The 14,606-nt window shown below is 44.4% G+C and overlaps 1 protein-coding gene across 1 annotated transcript in view; it reads right to left on the bottom strand.

Annotated features, from left to right (window-relative positions):
- PI4K2B (phosphatidylinositol 4-kinase type 2 beta) overlaps positions 1-13,230 on the bottom strand; it is a 284,818-nt gene extending 271,588 nt beyond the window's left edge. Inside the window, exon 1 of the mRNA XM_086964014.1 lies at positions 12,756-13,230. Within this exon, the coding sequence (XP_086820140.1) occupies positions 12,756-12,993 (238 nt within the window). The 5' untranslated portion in view covers positions 12,994-13,230. The remainder of the gene's footprint in view (positions 1-12,755) is intronic.
- Between the last annotated feature and the right edge of the window lie 1,376 nt (positions 13,231-14,606).

Below are 14,606 nucleotides of genomic sequence, written 5' to 3' on the forward strand. Positions count from 1 at the left end.
GGTGTAGCCCTATTGGTCCTGCCACTACGGCGTCTCTCTAAGGTTGGCGGTGGGGTGGTGCTGCTCCGAACTGACTGGTTATCTTCCTCACATGGAGTCAGCACTCCCGGCTCTGTTGCGCGTACTTGGCGCAACTCATCCACAGCAGTGGTCACCTGCAAAAGCGCGTTTGCTATGTCTTGTGCAGCATGTGTAAATTGCCGCTGCATCTCAATGCTGCGCCTGGCCTGGATGCTAGACATAGCCGCCTATCGGTTGATGGCCCGGGTGTACCTGTCTTGGCGTGGACTACCTCTGCGCATTTGCTCGCATACCGCCTGTAGGCCATCCTGCAGGTCCTTCCTGAGTCCACGGAAGCCCTCCCTCATCTCCCTTTGTAAATGTTTCATGTTTTTTGCCTGCAGGCGCTGCACCTGCAACATGTGGAGTTCCAGTCCTGCATAGACAGATTCCTCGCCTCGCCCTTCAAATAAGTTGGCCGTGCGTCGTCTGCGCCTGGCTGTACTTTGTGGGACGTGCTGGTCTGTTGCAGGTCCCTCTTGCTGTGGCTGTGTGTCCACATTGGTTACATTTTCACCAATTGCATCTGCCTCATCCTGAATTGGCGCCAGTGGCCTGACAATGTGTCTCCTACGTCTGGTCACTGGGCTGTCCTCCCCATTAGTTTTCACATTTTGGCAGGCATCTCCGGACTCATGACTCTCAACGACTGTCCCACTTCCTGAGGGTTGTGTTGAAGATGGTGCTGAGAATAGAACAGCACACATTAATTTACTTCACTAACTTGCACTGTATTAATACATTTTTCACAATTATTTCTTTTACATTGGTCTCTTGTTTCACTGTCAAGACCAGCAAAATATGTGTTTGACTATTTTTGCTGCAATTTTAACACTTTGATTTACATGTGACTACATCTCCCATAATGCATTGCTGTGGCTGCCTGTGTGCCTGCTCTGGACTACCCATCTTGTTTCCGGCCCCTGGCTCACTGCTGGGGGGTGTGAGGGTTGCGAGGGCATGGTTCTTACCTTTTCCACATGCTGGCTGGTCAGAGCTGTCAAAATCAGCCACTCCTCCCACACTCTCTGGTTGCAGGGTCCCCTCAACCAGTTCCTCCAGGGGTGTTGAATAAGAAACAGATGAGGTCCCACCACCTGTTGTCCTGGACTGTTCCAGCCTGGCAGCTAGTTTTTCTTTAGCGCGCAGATCGTACCATCGCTTTCTGAGGTCCTCTACACTCCGGGGTGTCACACCACAGCATTCACCTTGTGCTGGATTTCTTCCCAGATCCTCCTTTTGCGACTCTCTGGCACCTCCCTGGATTTCCTTCCAAAAAGTAATTAATGGTTTGACACCATTTCATGTATCAGAGCCTCGAAATTCCTCAGAAAACTTTTGTTTTCTCTTCCTTGAGCTCTCACTCTCCTGCTGCTGGGAATCCTGCCTGGGCGTGGCTCCCCTCTCAGCCATGTTTCTCCAGGTGCACACTGCTCTTTTCCAAACACTCCTTCACTCTGCCTCAGATTCAGGAAGTCAGGTGCAGCATGGGAAGTCAATCACTTCCTGGTTGTGATGTGATCATGCTGCACCAGAGTTCCCGATTGGCTCATTTGCGAAAATCGCTAAATTGCGATTTTTCCCCGCGATTTTTCGCAAAAATTGTGATTTTTCATAGCGATTTCCAAAATTGTGCGATTCCTACAGGTTAAGTAATCGCATTTGGGGAAATCACAAATAATAGCGATTTTTAAGAAATCGCTATTTCTTTGCAATTTCTTTCATACATACCGATTTGCCATTCTGAATGTGCGATTCGGTAAGAATCGCAAATCGGTACTTTCATACATATGCCCCTACGTCCCTTATATACACTCTTTCACACAATGTGTGACTAGATACATATTTCTTACAAATTTGTTTGGATGGAAGGCAGTTGCCTTTTCATCGAGGGGGGCTGGGCGATACAGATAGTGTTGAGTGGATCGGAAGGGTAGATTCTTGGTGCGGGGTGGAGGTTGTACAGGACATGCAGATCCAAATGGAAGTATGAGAACTACAGCTCACTGTCGCCCATCAGGGACGCAATGGCCAATATCCACTAGGATATTCCGATGACTGAACAAATATACACTACTTAAATGGAATGTCTGGGGATTGCACACAATCACCAAGTGATTTAAAATGCAATCTTAAGCATAGGGAGACAGAAAAAATTCCTGCAGAAGACAACTCACAAAGAGGAAAACAAAACAGCAATGCAGGAGGTGAGGCCAGTTAGGCACTACAAGACAGTCCTCATTGGCGAGTGGAGCACTGATCTGGGTAAGACAAAGTCCTTTTTACTGCCAGATTCCTGGAATGGCAGAGAGAGAACAGCTTTATTATTGTAAAAGAAAGGCTGAAAGGGCACAACATCGTAGTAGGCAGTATATATACCCTCAACTCGGATCATGCAACATTCCTCGCCATTCTTAGAGTTCTTAGCTCTATGGTATTTTATCCTGAAGGTCCTGGGCAGAGACTACAACTAGTCTATGTGCTTGTCACAAAATTAGACCTCTCCTTCCCAAGCTGTCCAGTACAGTAGAGAACAGGAGGGCACAAGGGCCGACCTCTTGGATGGTGCACTGGGGTTGATGTGCTCATCGAGGCAAATGCATGTCTAACTTGGAAATATTCCTTTTACTCCTCAGTGGACAATACAATGTCATGTTAGACTGTATATCATACACGCAGCAACCACAGCCCTCGATGAAACACACAGAATTGTTAGGCACAACATTTAACAACCATAAACTAATAATGCTGGACATAGCTTATGGCAGGCAGACCCAAACACACCTACCAGGACACGGAGGGCTTAGCACCAGATGATTTCCCTGTCAGATCACTTTAGGATACAACACCATTTCAACAAGAATGAGAGTTGCGTCTCAAACACGTTGAGGAAATGACTTTCAAAGTAGTAGTTGGGGGTTATTGTTTTAAGGCACTGATGGGTGTTTGAAAAGGATGAAAATGAGAACTGGCTGCTATAGAATAATAGTACATGGCTTGGAGTAAGAGGTGGCTTGCATTCCCTCTTTTCAACAAAACCTTGAGACCGAGGGAAAAAATATGCCTTGCTACTGGAGAGTTTGAGGTCTTAACCACAAAATATGTAGACAGAAAGCATTCTTCAGAGATCAAAACTGGGTGCGTCCTTGCATGGTTAGCCTAACTAAGCAGAAGGGGGGACCCAGAACACAAATTAGAACAGAGTCTGGGTGAACATAGTATGCACTGAAGGAAATCCACAACGAGTTCTTTATAATATATTGACTAGGCCTGGAACATAACTCAAGACCACCTAATTTGACAGAAGCCTATCTGGACAGAGAAGTCATTGAGAGCATTCCACGAAATTTGTTGGAACCTTTGAAATGTCCTGCAAAGTTTACAGTGAAAGAGCTACTTAAGGACATGGTCCACTGAAATCCCCAGGATCTGATGGCTTGCTAATGGAAATATATATCTCTTCTTCAAGAAGAAACTGGCACAGACGGTGGCTGTAATGTACTTGGCCATGCTTGCCCTACCTAGAACACCTCCCAGATTTAAATCAAATAGGGCCTGATAATCGTGTTGCCTAAGCATCCCAGTGACAAACTGGACACAGCCTCTTACATGCCACTCCACAAGCTGAATACAGATTACAAAATTCTAAGATCACGTAAAAATACTTTACCAAATTATTCCCTATACTGGTCGGCTGAGACCACAATGGACCCATAATCAAATGCTATGCCACCCTTAATACCAGTCATGTATTTAGGTGATCAAGGAAAACTTGCATCACCTCATAGACATGATGGCTATGTCAGTATACCTTGAAAAGATGTTCAGCTAGCTTAGGTATCTTTAGGCAGGGGGATAGGTGAAGTTATGCCTTGGTGGTCAAACTTCTATACCCCAAGCCAAGAGCGTATAGGCAGAATAACAAATTCATATGAAGTACATCAAACCACAAGATAGGGAAGCCCCCTACTCTTCGCCATCCCCTATCTGTGTGCATTGGAGATTTAGCTACTTGCTAGTGTACTCCAGCCCAAGGGCGTTGGTAGAGGCATACGAACGGCAAAAGGTGTACACACTATCACTATATGCAGATAAACTATTCTTTGTGGCAGATGGGCAATTGGGGGATGGGTATCTAATGCGTTCACAAACATCAGGCCTTAAGGTCACTGGGTAAAAAAAACAGAGTCTTTCCAATTGCCCCATATTTAAGTGAAGGGCCACCCCAACTACTCAAATCCGATTGCACATGGAAGCCACACACCTTCAAGTATCCCACACACCTTCAAGTATCTAGGAGTGTATATTTACAATTGAGATGTCAACTTAAGGGCCGGGAACCCTGGTACTGGCATGCAATCATGATATGATACGTTGAATTCTGGAAAATATTACACATTTTGGTTATGGTCATATTTTGCTGACCCAAATGAATGATCCCACGGCTACTACATTTTATCTATATACCATTGCGGATCTCCATGACCTTTACTGACAGACCTGATCTGGAGCATTGACAGGCACAGAGCAATGCTTGGTAAACTAAAGCCCGTGGTATCAGAGTGTGGCTTGAAGGTTTCAAATTTCATTCATGCAGTAATGAAGTACACTGCCAGATGTTTGGTTGGTGTACACATATGAAATTAGGGTCCATGGCACAGAGTGGGTGAGGGAGCTGAGTCTGAGCTGTTCGTGGGTTCCAAATCCATGTATAACCAACATGCCCAGCTACTCTGAAATGTTGAAAAAGATGTATGTACACTTTAAACTTTACCAGTCATACATAATGTATGCCCATTTTCTAACAGGTCACTGGGGATACATTGGAACTAGGTGGATAGATGCCTGGTAATGGGATAGATTGACTGTGGTGGGAGATCATTACTACTCAGGTGAACTGAAATCCCTGGCTGTAGTGATGGAAGAGGGTGGGCTCTTAGCAGAGCAGTTATACAAAACAAATACAAACTACCTGTGTAAACAACAGGGGAATGGCCAACAACACAGACTCAGAGCCACATGAGGTGCTACAGCAGTCGTTCAAAATAATCTAAGGTGGAAAATCGGTAACCTGGTTCTGTAATGCCCTTCTTACATGACAGAAATCACATTGACTGGCCTGAAAGCTGAGTGGGAGACAACTCTACGGAAGAAATTAGAGGGGAGGGAATGGAATAGATCCCTCAAATATCCACATACGATTTCTAGAAATGCTTGTTTTAAAGCACATACATTAGACTTATCCGACCATTGAGAGAATCAACATGATATGCAATGGATGCAAAAATAATGAAAATTTCTTCCATATGGTTTGGGAATGTCCTGTTACAACTGATTTGGGGGAGGGGGCAGCTTAGCAGAAACTCTAGCTAGACAGGGCCTGTGTACCATGGGTTGCTGCTTACCGGACCTATTTCATTGCCAAAGTAAGAAAAGCATTTTTTTTTTTAACTTGCCACTATTATCATCATCATCATCATCAAGAGAGCCATTGCAATAGCATAGAAATCAGCTGAGGCTACCCAATGGGCTATGAGCGAAAGTGTGGTGTTTCATCAAGAAGAGAAAACCAGGATTGTGACGTTGTCAACAAAGTCACTAGTGGGACAAAGTGCTGTCGCCATTTATGGGGAAGTTAGACCGACCAAACATGCCGGAAAGGTAGGAGGCATGAGCATGAGTTCGACAATAAACAATCAATGATATGAGATATGGCACTACAAACTTTGGTTACTTCTTTTAATAGTTTTATGCTTGGCTTAGACTTGAAAATTAATTGCTCCAAAACCTTGTCTATGTATTGTGGGTCAAGAACAAGCAAGCATCTGATGCCAATTTTTATAATTCCAATCCCTTAGAAAAGACCTCCACCTTCCCATATCTGGGAATTTTGTTTCATGAAAGCGGCTCATGGACTGCTGCAATTTATGCTAGATCTCTGTTATTTTCCAAAACTATCATGGCCTTACAATGCTTTATGAAAAAATTAGGGAAAACACCCATAAAGGAAATTTTAACTATTTATAAGGCGACTTGTTTAGCTGTAGCTACCTATGGATCAGGTTTGTGGGGTTACTTAAATATTAGTTCAATTCAAACTATGGAAAACAAGTTTTTACGTTATATCTTGTCCGTGCCTGAAAGTACTGCGACTATGATATGCCACGCTGAATTGGGAGTGCTTTATTTTACTGATACGATTAAGATTCAGCCAATTCTCCTTTGGCACAGGGTTTGGACAAACGATGAATGTGTGGTTAACCGGGCCATTTTAAAAGGACATTTTAGCATTGGACAACATTAAAGATTTCAAATGGATATCCTATGTCAGAAACTTTCTCGAAGAATTAAGCTGTCCCCAATACTTTGAGGATCCGTTATCAATGGCATACATATCAAGAAGAGACCTAAAAAATGTGTGTATTGCCTATCTCAAGGACAAAAGATATTTAGAGGAGGCGAGAAAAAAAGACTGTTTCTGCCCATCAGGATATTTTATGTGGAGAGAAACTACAGCCATATTTATCATTGTATATGTCCAATCATGAACGTTTCCTTTTAACCCGGTTTAGACTTAACATTGTTTTTAGGTTATTATCTTTTCCTGAGATGAATTGTTGGTCGAAAGATCTAGGTTTTTGTCCATGTGATGATGTGTCCCCACAATCTGATATACATATTTTATTCTTTTGTAAATTTTATACTTTTTTCCGAAAGAAACTGATCATCCCTATTCTTAAAGATTTAAATGTATACAGATGTCGCTTAGCGTTTTTAGAGTGTCAGAAAATGGAAACTGTTTTTATGGTAGCCTCACTTGCTGAATTTTTTTAATCAGTTTTTTAAGTGTCGCAAATCGATTCAAATGAATTAATTTCTTTATGTTGTATATATGTACTTAATTTTGGTGCTTTTTCTTCTGTGTGATTTTATATAATGACTACTTGACCCCTTTGTAAATTGTACCTTTTCATGCTACTTTTATGGTTATTCTTTGCTTTTTAACCGAATAAAGTATTTGAATCTGATATGAGACATGAGGGGGGGGGGGGGCTGCCTTACCATGCAAAGAAATAAAAATAGTTAAGGGCCTTGGGAGAGTGATCCTGACCAGCAGACAACCAAGGGTTTCAACCGGAAATCCTGTTGAATTTCTCTCTAGATGAGCACACAAACCACCCAAGTTTACTGTGTTGTTTAAAAGTACTACGAACTGTCAATATTGACTGCAAAAACAAGACATGGTCCTTAAGGCAAGTCCACCCCAGTAACATCACATTTTAATACTTATTCGTACAACTACATATGCTAACAAGCACTGGCGTTGCCAATAGGTCTCGCAGTAGGAAAGTTGGAGCTATTACAATTGCAAATAACAATGCCTTTTATTTTAATTTTGCATGTTAAAAACATAAAGGGATTTGTCATTTACAAAACCAATATCTCCAACTTTCCTACTGCGAGACCTATTGTGCACTGCACAGTGTGTGTGAAAGTGGCACTGCGTGGGTGTGAGTGGCTTTGAGTGAGTGGCGTTGCGTGTGTGAGTGGCGTTGCGTGTGTGAGTGGCGTTGCAGGGTGTGAGTGGCGTTGCAGGGTGTGAGTGGCGTTGCAGGGTGTGAGTGGCGTTGCAGGGTGTGAGTGGCGTTGCAGGGTGTGAGTGGCGTTGCAGGGTGTGAGTGGCGTTGCAGGGTGTGAGTGGCGTTGCAGGGTGTGAGTGGTGCTGTGTGGGTAAAAGTGGTGCTGTGTGGGTAAAAGTGGTGCTGTGTGGGTAAAAGTGGTGCTGTGTGGGTAAAAGTGGTGCTGTGTGGGTAAAAGTGGTGCTGTGTGGGTAAAAGTGGCGCTGCGTGGGTGAGTGGCGCTGCGTGGGTGAGTGGCGCTGCGTGGGTGAGTGGCGCTGCGTGGGTGAGTGGCGTTGCGTGGGTGAGTGGCGTTGCGTGGGTGAGTGGCGTTGCATGTGTCAGAGGCTAAATGTAGCACAGGGATACCTCCAGCGGTAAGACAATCAAAAACAACTTAGAAAACATTTCACAGTATGAAAAGATCAAACTCATGAACGAGCGTGATACACCTCAGCTAAAAATCATGATAAATAACAACACACATTAGAAGTGAAACTGCAAGTACAAAAGGACCAGCTTCGCTGGTTTAAAACTCAGAGGCAAAAGAAGAGTACATATGTACTTATGACATATGCTCTCCCACTTCAGGCAGATGAGTGTAAGCAGATCGTGGAGTCTGAGAATGGCAGCCGAAGCAAATACAAACAAGAGGAATGACTGAGGCGCATTGGTGTGAAGCACATCAAAGGGCTTCTCCTCCCCTAATTAGGAGAGGAGAAGCCGTTTCGGGAAACTGAAAGTACGGCCGGCCTGCGGCCGGCCATGAATAATTAGGGGAGGAGAAGCCCTTTGATGTGCTGGGCTGGCTGGCCCTGAATGTGCGTGCATGTTATCACGTGGTTCACGTGAACAGCATGAAAACCGCGGGGCTGAAAGCCCTTTGGTTTGAAGATGTTTTCGCCACTTGAATTCTCGCTCCGCTCGATACGCTTGCGCACATCGATAGGTCGCGAGACCTAAAAACCAATAAAATCATGCACAAAAATTAAAGGAGTGAGGATTTATTATGCTGCAGATTCTGTGACATGGACTGGTGTCACACTGTGTTGTTGGTAAGGAGGTCAGGAAAGATGTGGGGGTGATAGCAGCCATCAGTTTATGTAATTTGGTGTTGTTACCTATGCCCCTTTCCCTGCCTACCGATAACGTGTGACTACACATTTCACGAGATGTAGAGTATCTGGTATGGCAGGACTTTGAATTCCTGGCGTAACTATGTTCCATGTTTGGTGCTCCTGAGGTCCAATTAATAAACCTGTGCTTGCCCCTTGGTGCTTAGAGTAGTCATTGGCTGCTTCCCCTGGCGCGTTGGCCATCGGTGACGAAAGTCCGATCTTCGGGAGCGGTGCTGGTCCTGAGGCTCACATCTGTGGCCAAGCTGTGCACTGTCCATCATCCCTCAGACCAAGTGATCTTTGCACTGATGAACCGTCTGACAACTGCTACTAGGTCGTCTGAGGACCACGTCAGCTCTCCCCTCACAAGCAGCAGCACAAAGGAAGACTGCCCCCCACCCCCCATGGGGTGTGCTAGCGACACCAACGCCAGGGGCACTTGCTGTGCGTCACTGTTCAATGCATGTAAAATAAGTCAACATCCAACGTGCGTATAAGTGGAAAAGCACTGGTTTTGGGCCAAACCGCCGTAATAAGCTTTCTGAATTAGTCAGTCTAATGACTGAAGTGAGACTTGTTACAGCAAACAAAGCTTGTTGTTAAAATAATTCTACTGCCATACGAATAATTATCCCAAAACGAGCCAGTGGTAATTAAAGCATCTGCCATCCCTGCATCATTTTGAATACTCCAGGCACTCCAAACCAAAAGCAGTATCAATGGGTGAAAACTTGTAAGATGCATTTGGCGGCCATTGATGACACTGCAGTGGGAGACCAGAAAGAAGGCCTTATTGCAGTGGAGCTGCAAGAAAGAGGCTATTTGAACGGGTTTCCAAAAAAGAAATTAGAGGATTTACGACGTACGAGTTGAATCGAAAGAAAAACACATGGAAATGCACCCGGGTCGAGTACCTAGAAAATAGACCCAGGCCCCAAAATAAGTGTCCCCCCCATCAGTCAATTAGATAGTTTAAAATGTGTTCACGTTGACAAACTCGGACAGTTTTGAACTTGTAAAGAAATGCCGTGAGTGTTTTTCAAAGGTAGGAAAGACTGCATGGATGAGCGGGTTGTTTTAATATTAAGGAAATAAACAATGAAACATGCCATGTAAACCATAAGACAGGTCCACAAACAGCCAAAAAAGTAAACCAGCCCACACACTGACCATGCACTGCCTGATTGCCCTATAGATCTGTCCAACCCTGAATTCATCATGGAAAGACGAGTTTACTTACAGCTGCCAAAGAGTAGGGAATCCGTAGAAACATGGGCTACTACACCAAGAATGTTAGCTACTACATGCATGTTTAAAGGCGCTGGCTACATTTCAAGCAAGACTGCTTAGTTACCGCGATAATCATTAAACGAGTGGAATTTTCTATAAAAAAAAGTGAAGATTCAGCATAACCTGCAATGGAAGCAAACCTAACTCGCAAGAATGAAGAGTACCAAGATAAGAAGCAGCAGCTTGAATAGGAACAAAAACAGCAGCGCAAAAAACACAATTTACCGCTGCGGACTACACAAGTGTGTTGCAACATAGAAACGCCATTCGGCAAAAGGTAAAGACTGCAGGAAGTGTGATAAATGGGGCACTTCTCCAGATTTTCAAGTTGTCAACACCAAGAGTTTACAAGTGACGTGGATGAAGCAGTGCAAGACGCAGAGGAACGCATTAAATCTCAGTGACCATGTAGGGACAGCAGGAGGAAGAGAGCCAAGTCAGCCAACTAAGTCGCACGGTATAAGTAAATGTTGTCTGGTTGTTTATTCTTGGTTGCTGCGGAGTACAGGATTACTATTACAACCGAACGAACATATGACATCTTTCACGCCAAACAAAGACAGCAAGATAACTTCAGGACCAAACGTGGACACCAAAACTCGATGTCTTTTTTAATTTATTTCAATAATGCGGTTTGAGGAAAGCGTGGCCACGACTAAGGTTCATGTAGAGGCCAAAGGAATTCTCATTGGTCAGAACAGAAACGGCCAATTAAATCTAACTGTGTACTAAGCCTTACGTATTTAGCATTTCTAACGAGGTGTTAGCAGCATTTGTTTAGGAGTATGCCAGCAGTTCTTTGAATGTCTAATTCAGAACTTGGCCAGTGAAGGTCATCCAGCGTTGGACCAGGTTGAAAGAAAACTCAAGAGTAACTTCTGAAGCAAAAAAATGGTAACATACTCTCATCTGTAAGGAAGGAAGTGAGGGAAATATTGAATGAATGGTGCAAGACAAGGGTGACTGAATGAGAGCGCTACACAGTGCTTCTCTCAGTGGTCCCTGCAAGAAAAAGTGGAAACCTAATGTTCTTCATTAATACACATTCTTTAAATCAGAACACCGATGCCAGTCTACACTTTTAATAAGAAAGATTCAGGAAACAGTGACGCAGGAGTGCTCATTAGTTAGACTCTGCAGCAAAAACACTCAGATTAAATTACACAAAGACTAGTCTCTATAGCACATTTGTGATTCCAGAGGTGGCATACCAATGTTGCTACATGCCTTTCGGGATGAGGTGTGTCTGCAGTTTCCCAGCAAATAGTAAACACATTACTTAACAGCATGCAGGGCACGCGATATTTTGATTTTTGCTTCCTCTGTGGAGGAGCACAGTGTGATTTTCCAAAAAACTGAAGGCTGTGATTTCATCAGAACAAAAGAAGGGTGAAATATACATTTGTCAGTGGAGGCAAATGTGATACTTAATAGATTTACTTGTCTGAGGTTTCATTTTCTTTCAGTCTTGCTCACGAGGACCATAATGTCATAAGAGGTGCTAAGAAACTGTTCAGTGAGGTATACTGGTGGTCCGCGGTGTCGAGATGTTCGTCAATGAGAGTAACATGTGTACATCTGTGCGTACGTTACTTAAAGAACATGCGGAACCTCACCATTGTGCTTCCAGGAAGCACGTGGCAAAAGATCAGCATTGAATTTACAGATCCTGTAAAAAAAGTGTCCTTGCAGATTGCATTTCGCTTAAGTCGTCTGCCACTTTTGCAGCAAATTATTGAACTGAAGTTAGTAGCTAAAACCACCACTAATCGGGCTATTGAGTTCATGTCAGAATTTGCTAAGGGACGTTTTCGTCAACCAGTTAGTCAATGAGTGAATTCCTAAGAAAAGGTGGCTGCACTTTGATTACAACAGTAGATCGCCACAGCTGGTTAAAAATGGATGTTCAACTGGAGCAAGGTGGTGGAGTGCCCATCAAGGAAGAGATGCGGCTAGATTGTGACCTTACTGCACGACACTTCACTGCATAACAGGGAAACTTCTTTAGTAACTATTGGGGAACATTTCTCATTTCATAATGATGATGTAATTAGGGTAGGCTGAGGAGAGCTCCAAACTTCACACTGATCAAGAGAATATGGCAATAATGTGAAAAAGTTTTCAACTGTAAAAACGTACAAAGACAAGCTAGGGAGAAGGGGCAATAGCGACACGCTGTGAGAGTCTAAAGAGGCCACCCAGCTACAAGTTCAACTGTGGAGGATAGAGGGCAGGGAAGAAACAGATACACCTGAAGAAAATGGGGGCGGGTGGCATGTACACGCTGAGATAATTGGAGTGGGGGTATCTCCGCACAGGGAAAAACCTGATTAGGGGTTCCGGAAGGAATGCACCGTTACACTTGAAACCACGACGGTGAATAGAATCCGTACACCTGACTTGGAGAAAGCTAGGGGGTTAAGGGCACCGGGTACTCCTAGAGAAAACTGGAAATATGGGGTGGGGGTAGTAAGGGCACTGTTACACCTGGAGAAAAGTGGGGGTAGAGGATGAGGTACACCTGGGAAGAACTGGTGGTGCAGTTCATGGGCGAGCAAAAGGAAGGAGGCACAGGGACATAGCGGCAAGAGAAGGAAAGGTACACTCTGGGTGGGGCATAGACAGAGGCACACGGGAGAACGTACAGAGAAACACGGGGTAACCTCACCTCCCAATTGCTCGCGGTCAGAGCTGGAGCTGTACCGGGCCTTTGGAGCTCTGTGCGTCGGCAGAGGCGAGGACTCTATCACAGGCAGCAGTGGTTCTTCTTCGCCTGTGCCATCGTCCTCCCGAGAGACTCCACTAAGTAGTCGAACAGCACCACCCGGCACCGTTGCCCGCTGCCCGAGATCATCCAAAGAAAGCGCACGCGCCTCCTGGCCGCCTTCAGCTCCTAGCTCCGCCATCCGCCCTGGAGAACGGTCAGTGCTGCGGTCGTAGAGCACTAGAGATCGCGGCTAGCGCCATCCCACCGTCCAGGGTTGGAGCTCTTCCGGAACCCGTCCGAAGAGCAACTTCACAGGCGCGTTGCCGCACGCCCCTGCAAGCCGATCTGTCACTACGTGCGCTCGCCTCGGCTGACAATAGACAAGCGCGTCTGGGCGGTGTTTTGTCCTTGCCGCCTCCATGATAACTTCAGGCATGCTGTCAACGTGTAACCATTCTACGTAAATTATGCAGATAAAACAGTGACGTTCTGCCTGACAATAACATGGCTTCTCTGAGGGCGGAGCTAGTTGTGTTTTGACGTGTATGTTATCGTTCGTCTGAGGAGCGGTGTTACTTACAGTAATGTGTAGTGTTTGCTATTTCTGCCTTTTGTTTGTTTTGGTTGGTGTGTATATTCGTGTTCCATAATACACATGTGCTGCGCATGCATGTTCATACTCCGCTTTCAGAGGTATGTAAAAGTCTCCTGACCCTAAATGACTGTAATAAAAACATAATTCCTAGTTAAACGCTAGATTAAACGAAAATACTATGGATTATTTACATCTGTATGTACTTTATGGAAAGATGAACCCACAGGTCCGTGTTATGATTTCATCCAGGACACAACTGAAGTCGTTCTTTAACAGAAGTTAATTTGGCCAGAGAAAAAACCCCAAACGATGTCCCTGCCAGACACAGCTGGAGCCAACTGTCAACGATGCCACAGCAAGTGACATCATGGTAGAACGAAAGGTACATCACAGAGATGTGCCAATCCAGCCTAGCTGGAAGAGGCACATTACAATATAACACATCTCCCCATCTTACACTAAAACAAAGAACTAAAATAAAAACAGAAGAAAAACAGAAATAAACAAGACAGCAAGCTATCAATTTAAAAAAAAAGAAAGAACCAAAAGAAGAAAAAAATGCTTGTAAAACTCAAGCAACATAGTCACTCAAATATGCTGGAGCTCTTCTTTCCCCAGCCTCCCTCAAGACATGAGATGAGCCCATCGACCCATCTCCCTCCCTTGCAACCAGAAATTCTTCGTCAGACCCAGCAACTTCATCAAAAGGCAAACGAACATCAGACTATCCCCTTGAAAATTCATCATCAGTCATCAACATCCACGGTGAACACACCAGATTCAGTCTCATGATCTAAATTCTCTTCATGATTACCATTTCGCCTCTGTTGTAGTGCAACACATCTCAAATTCCATGTTTGTCCATTTACCAACTTGACCCAATTTTCTCCAACAGCCTTCACTTTGAAAGGCCATTTGAATGTATTCAAGAACTTGCTGTGACCTCCGGGCTTAACTTTGACCAATCACCCACATCAATGAAATGTCTGACATTTCTGTTTAATTTCACTCTTATTTAAACCTCCTTAAACTGATTTCTCACGCATCCATGACGGAACCAATTTAGTACCAGCTTCCCTTCCACGCATCATAACAAATGGGATCTTTCCCAAAATACTATTTGAAGTTGTATGATATGCCCAAAGCATTTCACTGACAGATCTGCGCACAGACAAACCTGCACTATGTGCCAATTGCATAGTGCCTTTCACCATTCT

The sequence above is a fragment of the Lissotriton vulgaris genome, chromosome 3_2 (assembly GCF_964263255.1).
Source record: "Lissotriton vulgaris chromosome 3_2, aLisVul1.2, whole genome shotgun sequence".
NCBI classification, from domain to species: Eukaryota; Metazoa; Chordata; class Amphibia; order Caudata; family Salamandridae; genus Lissotriton; species Lissotriton vulgaris.